At 38.4% G+C, this 9123-nt stretch overlaps 1 protein-coding gene across 2 annotated transcripts in view; it reads right to left on the bottom strand.

Moving 5' to 3' along the window:
- LOC108316914 (protein NPAT) overlaps nucleotides 1-9123 on the bottom strand; it is a 62194-nt gene continuing 53071 nt past the window's right edge. Inside the window, exons 16-18 of one of the 2 annotated variants that reach the window (XM_017547061.2) lie at nucleotides 3681-3741; nucleotides 2446-3580; nucleotides 1-1438 (exon numbers count right to left, since the gene is read on the bottom strand). In XM_017547061.2, coding sequence (XP_017402550.1) covers nucleotides 1361-1438; nucleotides 2446-3580; nucleotides 3681-3741 — 1274 coding nt within the window. In that variant the 3' untranslated portion in view covers nucleotides 1-1360. The remainder of the gene's footprint in view (nucleotides 1439-2445; nucleotides 3581-3680; nucleotides 3742-9123) is intronic. The other variant, XM_017547062.2, reaches the window with a different exon arrangement.

Below are 9123 nucleotides of genomic sequence, written 5' to 3' on the forward strand. Positions count from 1 at the left end.
GTATTAAAGTTGGATGGATTTATTTTTTTTAAAGGTCCAGTACAAAAAAATGGTTGAGCAAAGTGACTCTTTAACAAAATATACACCTGTAGAAGAAAATCCCTAATATACTGATATTTAATTGAACAGAAAAGTACTAAAGAGAACATACTTTAATATCTAGGCACAATTGGTCGGGTACTAATTATAATTTCTGTTATCATTTAAAAGTTTAAACCGATTCTTCAACTTGACTGACATGTGAGTCTAATACAGAGAAGGCACCTCTCTTACCTCTCACTCTCCTTACGGACCTTTTGAGAGAAACTCTTTGTAACACTTTAAGGAATGCAGACAATGCACTATATCGAACTGTAGATATAGTTATTTCACATACCCCACTGTAGGAGAAACTAAATTAAAATATAAAACTATGAGTTCTCTTTTTACATCTTATGATGGACATAACACCAGAAGATAATCCTCCACATAAACTTTCAAACAGAACACAAGATTTAAATTATATGTGCATTGGTCACTACAATGTAAAGAGTTCTATGAATTAGTGCAATTCTTTAAGTCCCCAGTATTTAGGGGAAAAGTACATACCAAGATATCTCAACTACTACAAACCCAACTTCTTATGGCTCAATAGTCTAACAACTTAAAGTTCTGTAAAAAATCTTAGAAGTTATAAATGAAAGATTAGAACATTCAATAAAAGGTTTACAAAATTCTCTCTTTAAAACAAAGAGAACAGAGTGACCAGAAGAAACAGGTAAAGTGTAAAATTCCAGAAATACAATATTTACAGCAATTATAAGAAAGGGGTAGTATTCACTCTAGGAAAAAACTCAAACTGTTGATTTCTAATTAGCTATTATACTATCAGTTGAGGTGGTTATCATTTTGTAGTACTTAGTGGTTGTGTATTTAAATGTCTTGTTGAACAGTTACTGAAAGCAATTTGTAAGAATAAGCAGAATTTTCCTCCAAAAGAAGTGAGAAACTATTCCAGATGATTAAGTCTCAATTATAGGAAGTCAAAAAACACAGTGTAAGAACATTAGGTTGATTTAACCTCTATTTCAACAAATATACATAATATTTACAATATGCAATTGTCAAAGCTATACAGTTTTGCAGACTGGCTTTACTTACATTTCTGCAAATGTTTTTCCCCAAATAAAAATATGCCAAGTAAGTCTATTTACAAACTAGGAAGCCGTTTCAGAAACAGCATGATTTAGATATAAAGTGAAATTTCAGTACAATGAAAGTGCAGGTCATGCTTTCAGATTCTGTCAATATCCCATTCCCTACACTCAGTTTTAAGGGATACGAGTTTTGAACAGCTACTGTTCTTATGTGTCCAGAATGTTTACTCATCATAATGTAATGATAACAAAAATTTGTCCACATCCATTCCTGCTGGAAATGAACTAGGAAGCTTCTTTTTCTGTTAAAAAAGAAAAGAAAAAATAAACTCAAACAAGGCCAAAAAAGTTTCTTAGTAAGTCACTTAAAACAGTACTGTTAAACTTTTTTAGTCTACTAGAATTTTAGTTCCATAGAGAAGTAGAGACATATAAACCCAAAGTTAATCAAATATACTTCAATGGTACCTGAATGTTAGTTTACGGCAAAAGACATTATAGAAATCCAGAGTGTCAGAATGTTGAATGAGACAAGATAGAACATGCTTTCTATGTTAGGTGATTGTTACTGCTTAGAAAGCTTTACTAACAGAGATATTAAGAGTTAATAGGTACTTATCAGTTCCAAACACTTAATATATACCAGCTACTTCATGTATACTACTTTTAGTCCTCATACCATGTCAACTGATGAGGCTAAGACTCAGAGAAGCTACAGACTTAACTATGATCACAGGACCAATGAGCAGCAGATACAGGATTCAAACCCAGACTTGCAGGGCAACAAAGCTTAGATTATTTTCCTGATACTTCTTCTATATTTTAGGCACTTTCTTTCTATTCAATCCACTTACTAAATAGCTAAACAAATTGAAAATATATGGATTTTCATTCATCGGTGCTATCCCTGCATTCCCTTCCTGTAGACAACCATGCTTAAAAGAAAAAACACAGGTAAGGCCAGGTGCAGTGGCTCATGCCTGTAATCCCAGCACGATCAGCCTGGGCAACATGGTGAAACCCCGTCTCTATAAAAAAATATTAGCCAGGCGTGACGACGCATGCCTGTAGTCCCAGCTACTTGGGAGGCTGAGGTAGTAGCTTCAGCAGTTGTTCTGAAAATGCTGTTTCACCTGGACACCTTCTGCATACTACATTAACAATGCTGGACAACGTGTTTTGTCAATCAAAACTAAAAGCTGTCTTGACCATAACATTCAGTCAAGTTGCTGTGGCAAAAACTGCTGAATTCTCTCATTATTAAAGGGAAAAAAAGCTGTGGTTTCGAAATTAAAACTTTCAAACTTGCCTTAATTTTCTTCTTTTTTATTGGTATTGATGAATTTGTAAGATTTTTACTAGAAGTTCGAGAGTTTCGTTCACGTTCATCTAATTCCTCAATTTTCCGCTTTTTTGTGGTGCTCCTTGAAGATCCTCTAAATTGTTGTGTGTTATCTTTCAGAGGAGTTGCTGAAGTAGTCCTAGAGATGGCTGCCCTAGAGAGAATCATTAATGTGTGGGCAGCCATATTTACACTGTTTTCACTGCCTGTTTCACTGGCAGGGCTGCAGGCAGGCAAGTCTGGGGTGACAGGAGGGACCATTACTTTTGATGTGCTACTGTCTTCACCAAAACGCCTACTAGAGGGGGCCTTGATAGCATCTATAGGTTCTTCTTTATGTTTTTCCCCTGCCCCTGAGCCAGGTGTCCGGGGTACAGCTAAATCACCACTATCAGCAAGCCGACTTACTGAGCTGTGCCTCTGTACATCTTGTAACATTTCTGTGGTAATCAAAGAACTGGCGGATTTAGTTTGTTCTTGTTTTAGATCTTTCACAGCTGTACCTACTGAAAGGCCATTTTTACTGTTTGAAGACGTGCCTTGTTTCTTGTTCAGTTCTTGCAGCGAAGCTATAGATTTCTCAGTTCGCAAACTCCCATTTTGCTGCCCAACAGACAGTTTGGAATTTTCTGGATTTTTCTGCCTTTCTACATCGCTGCATAATTCATTCTCCTTATTAGCTGTTGCTTTATGGAAAGATTCAAGCACAATTTCTGTTGGTGAAACTTTCTTTTCTGATTGAGTTTCTCTTATGGCAGTATGCCGGCTAACGGCACTTTCTGATTTAGATAAAATCTTAGGCAGAGGAGGCTTCTCTTTCTCTCTTTTGATAGCATTATTAGAAGGGGGTTTTAAGGTGGAGGACACACTGGGTGAGTCGAGATTAGAAAAAGAGACTGCATTCCTTTCTTTGTTTTGGGACACCATCTTATGGTTTGGCCCCTGTGTATTTGCCACAGGAGCAGTAGTGCTATCAAAACAGAGTACACGTCTGTGGCATGGTTTAGCAGCTGGAACTATATTCTCTTCTGGAAAAGGAACTGTGGTTTCTTCTGATTTCTTCCCAAGATCTGTGCCAATATTCTTGTCAGAAACTTCAGTTCTAAAACAAAACAAAAATATTTCTAGCAGCATAAAGAAATCCTTTATGTTTTAAATCTGAGCATTCAAACAATCCATGATAGAAACTACTTTATGCTCACCTTTGTGCATGACATCCAACTGAATGACTTGACGAATCCACTAAATTATTTACCTGTTTTCCTGAAATTATAAATGAACATTCCTGAGAGAAAGAATATACTCCTCTTAAAGAGGAACAGATGACAATTATCACATATTATGAGAAAAATTTTTAAATGATAGCTAATGTACAAATAGAACACTTTTGCCATGCCAACTTTTAACAAGCACCTTTGAAATAAATACAAGATGGCCATTCCCCCACTGCTACAGAGAAAATCCAAATATGGAGCAAATGACATGTATCGATTTCAGGCAAATACTTCATTTGTTTTACTGAGACAGAGCCATACTCGGCTACCCAGGGTATAGTGAAGCAGCAAATCTTGGCTCACTGCAACCTCTGCCTTCTGGGTTCAAGTGGTTCTCCTGTCTCAGCCTCCCAAGTAGCTGGGATTACAGGTGTCCACCACCATACTCAGCTGATTTTTTGTAATTTTTTTTTCTTTTTTTGAGACAGAGTTTCACTCTTGTTGCCCAGGCTGGAGTATAATGGCGCAATCTTGGCTCACTGCACCCTCTGCCTCTCAGGTTCAAGTGACTCTCCTGCCTCAGCCTCCCGAGTAGCTGGGATTACAGGCATGTGCCAACACACCTGGCTAATTCTGTATTTTTAGTAGAGACCATGTAGGTCAGGCTGGTCTCAAACTCCCAACCTCAGGTAATCCGCCCGCCTCGGTTTCCCAAAGTGCTGGGATTACAGGCATGAGCCACCACACCCGGCCAACTGTTTGTATTTTTAGTGGAGATGGGGTTTTGCCATGTTGGCCAGGCTGGTCTTGAACTCCTGGCCTCAAGCAATCTGCCCACCTGGGCTTTCCAAAGTGCTGAGATTACAGGCATGAGCAAATATTATAAATCTGGTCTTTGGATATACAAATTATAATGCTCAATACAGCACGTAATGGTAGTCACTTACAGAAAACAATAGATTATATCTATTTTAAAATTCTGTCCAGGTACCTATCATGTTTACAAGCCTATGCCACTCAGAACACATGCTCTGGAGTTTTAATAGCCATATTTTAATTTCCACGAGCTTCAGTATTTATGTGGGAGAGCAGCAAGATATCAAAACTAGAAAGAACAAAGATGACATTACAAAGAACGTTATGTATTATGCAAAAGGTTTCAGAGGCAATCTTTTAAGAATTTTATTTATTTTATTTATTATTAATTGTTTGAGATGGAGTCTTGCTCTGTTGCCCAGGTTGGAGTGCAATGGTGTGACCTTGGCTCACTGTAACCTCCTGGGTCCAAGTGATTCTAGTGCCTCAGTCTCCCGAGTAGCTGGGATTACAGGTGCACACTGCCATGCCCCTGCTTATTTTTGTATTTTTAGTAGAGAAGGGGTTTCACTGTGTTGGCCAGGCTGATCTCAAACTCCTGACCTCAGGTGATCTACCCACCTCATCTTCCCAAAGTGCTGGGACTACAGGTGTGAGCCACCCTACCCGGCCCCTTTAAGGGTTTTAAATAGGGAAGATGCATGAATTGGTTTTGTTTTTGGAAGATCAATCTGGCAATTATGTGGAAGATGGAAGAGAGAGGAGAGAAAACTAGAAGCAGAAACTCGAAGTAGGTGACTATATTCCAGGTAAGAGATGATGAGGGTCTTAGAAACAATAATGGGCATTTACATGGAAACAAAAAGTAAAGGAAAAAATCAATTGTGACATTAACCAAGGGGGAAAAAACCTAGGCAGAAGTCTTTGAGAAGGAGAGGTGAGACTTAAATATGTAGAGTTTGAAGGTCTTGAGTCATACAAAATTAGCAAGGGAGCATAGCCATTTAGTTATGGCTCCAGAAGCCACCATAGTACCAACAGTTACAGGGAAAGCAAAGTTAAGTAAGAATAGAAAAATTTCAGTGCATGTGGCAATATTAGGAGGCCACTGGTGATCCTAGTGTAGACAGTTTCAGTAGAAACATGAGAAAAGACAGTAATTGGGTTGAAGAAATGGGAGATTAAGAGAGGTTGGGGATAAAAGGTTGGCAGCTAGGACAAACCTATGTTTACAGCCAGAGAGAGAGGCCAAAAAAGAAAAGTTAAAACATGTATAGAAGATAGAATCTGGAGCATAAGTAGACTGCATTAACCTTAGAAAGAATGAAAGTTATTTCTTTAAGAAAGAAGGATGATTTTGGAGGTAGGATAGGTTATGTACTGAATGGAAGTGATGATTAGAAAGTGAAGTGTAAAAAAAATTAAAAAAATAAAATAAAGTGAATACTGGTAAGATGGAAAAAAAAAACCACTAGCTAAGAGTGGGAGGAGTAGGACTAGACTGAAGAAGTGCTATGCAAGACTGAACAGTCTGAAGGAAGAACAGAAGAGAAAGCAGACAGGCAGACATTTAAAATGAGTGCCAAGTGGCAGGTGGGTGGGAAATAAATTTTTAAGTGGTAGGGAATGGTCGTACTTCTAAGGCAATGCTAAGAAGCCCAGGTGTAAAAGCTGAGATGGTTGGCTGGACAGATCATGGGTTGTAGAGCAGCTGGTGGGTATGTAGAAGAATGTGGATATGCAGGTTATTAAGAGTACTGGCAAAAGTGGCTAATGTGGTAGCTCATGGGCTCTAGGCTGTTTAGTAAAGGAAGTGAATCCAGAAAGACACAAGTTCAGGTGAAAGGTGAAGATTCAAGTAAGAGAAGCTACCACTGGTTGAAGAGGAATTCAATGGTTAAATGGAAATGAGAGTGTTTTAAGACATATCAATGACCTTTTAAAATCTTGTAAGTCTAATAAAAAGGTGAAAAATTCAAGGTGTGGCTATGGGAGAGGGTGGCTGAAGTAAAAATAAGTCTTAGGGGTGGAAAAAATCTGGGTCAGGCACGGTGAATCACGCCTGTAATCCCAGCACTGTGGGGGCTAGGGTGGGAGGATCATCTGAAGTCAGGAGATCAAGATCAGGCTGGCCAACATGAAGAAACCCTGTCTCTACTAAAAATACAAAAATTAGCTGGGAATGGTGGCGCACGCCTGTAGTCCCAGCTACTCAGAAGGCTGAAGCAGAGCAATCTCTTAAGGCTGAGGCAGAATAATCTCTTGAATCCGGGAGGTGGAGTTTGCAGTGAGCCAAGATCATGCCACTGCACTCCAGCCTGGGCGAAAAGAGCTAGACTCTAGCTCCAAAAAATTAAATAAATAAAATAAGGAGTAGAAGTTATCAAAAAACTTTGAGGGTTAGGGTGGTAGGCAAATTTACAAAGTGGGCATTTTGTAATGCACGATGATGAAAAAATTGAGGGAGAGAAATCTGAGAACCAGGTACCTTAATCATCCAAGTTCTGAATAAAAATCTGGTGCTAATTTTTTGTATGGTATCTTTTCTTGAACAGGAACTTAAAATTCTGGAGTAGTTCACTACATCAAAATTTTCAATTTATAAGTTACGTATTTCTCATTTTAAAATTTTATTTCAGATGGTTCTTACTATGTTGCCCAGGCTGGTCTCAAACTCTTCAGCCTGTGATCCTCCTGCCTCAGCTTCCCAAGTGGCTAGGATTGCAGGTACTTGCCACCACACCCAGTTTCTTTTCTCATTTTATTTTCTTCTGTACATATATTTTTTGAGATAGGGTATCACTCTATTGCCCAGGCTGAAGTGCAGTGGCATGATGATAGCTCACTGTAGTTTCAACCTCCTGGGCTCAAGTGATCCTCCCACCTCAGCCTCTCAAGTAGCTGAGACTACAGGTGCACGCCACCACACCTGGCTAATTAAAAAAAATAATTGTTTTGTAAAGACAGAGTCTCATCATGTTGCCTAGGCTGGTGATAAACTCCTGCGCTCAAGCGTTTCTCCTGTCTCGGCCTTTCAAAGTGCCAGAATTATAGGAGTGAGTCATTGTGCCTGAAGTCTTTTCATTTAAAAAAAAGAAATCCTTTATCCCAATGTCATAAAAATATTCTCTTATACATTCTTCCAGAATTTAATTGTTCGACTTTTTAGTCTGAGGTCTTTAAACATCTTGGCATTCACCTCTGAATGAGGAAGAGATCTACTTTTTTTTCCCTCTCTATTATATATTTAATGATCAATACATTTCATATATTATACCATCCATCTTGCTCTGACTTCTGATGTTACCATTACATTACCATGTACAAGGTCTCCTTCAAAACTATCTTGTTCCATTTGTCTTTGTAATTACTGTGGCTTTGCAATATTTTCCTATTTGGTAGAATGAGTCTGCCCTCTGCTCTTCTATCTTAGCTAGCTGTGGACTTTCATTCTTTCTCATAGATTTTATTAATAGTTTTTCCCATCTCCTAAAATATTCTACTGGGATTAAGGGAAACTATATTGAATTTTTGATTCAACTGTGAAGAAGTGCAATCTTTACACTGTTAAATCTTAAAATCTATGAACATGGTTCTCTTCTATTTATATATCCTTTATGAAAGATTTCAAATATTCTCCATTTCCAACATTTTTGGTTAGGTTTCTTCCTTTATATTTTATCATTTTTGTGGTTATTATAAACAGTATCTTATTTTCTATTACATTTAATAGCTGCTTATTGTTGGCACCTAAAAACAAAATTTCAATAAATGAATCATAGCTGGCAACCTTACCGAATTCTTATTAGTTCTATTAATTTCTTTATTAACTCTTTGTGGCTTTATTGTGAAAAATCACATCATTTCCCATAATAGTTTAGTTCCCACTCTTCAAATCTTTACACCTATCTCTTTCCTTTTCTAAGACAGGGTCTCCCTGTTTGTTGCCTAGGCTGGAGTGCAGTGGCATGATCATGGCTCATGACAGCCTCAACCTCTTGGACTTAAGCAATCCTTCTACCTCACCTTCCCACGTAGTTGGAGTACCTGTCATCACACTTGGCTACTTTGTAAAAATTTATTTTCTAGAGACGTGGTCTCACTATGTTGCCCAGGCCAGTCTCAAACTCCTAGACTCAAGCAATCCTCCTGCCTCGGCTTCCCAAAATGCTGGGATTATGGGGATGAGCCACCATGTCGAGTTGCATTTTCTTACTAAATTTTCTGGAGTCACATATGTATGGGACCTTGTCTATGGTGGAGGTATAATCAGATGTCAGTGGGGAAAAGTTTGATTACTTAATAATTAATTTACTGGTGTTGGAAACATTGGCTTATTATATAGAGGGTGGGAATGAGTATAATTGTTTTGTTCACAGCTTTAAAGGAAAGCCACGGCGTTTACGACAGATAGCCTTTAAGAGCTTTTATCATAAATGGATGCTTAACTTCACCAATTTTTTTTCTGGTATTAACTTTGTAAGAGATAAAAACAAGTGTCAGAGCCGGGCGCGGTGGCTCAAGCCTGTAATCCCAGCACTTTGGGAGGCGGAGGCGGGTGGATCACGAGGTCAAGAGATCGAGACCATCCTGGTCAACACGGTGAAACCCCGTC

Source organism: Cebus imitator, unplaced genomic scaffold (genome assembly GCF_001604975.1).
Source record: "Cebus imitator isolate Cc_AM_T3 unplaced genomic scaffold, Cebus_imitator-1.0 Scaffold194, whole genome shotgun sequence".
NCBI lineage: Eukaryota > Metazoa > Chordata > Mammalia > Primates > Cebidae > Cebus > Cebus imitator.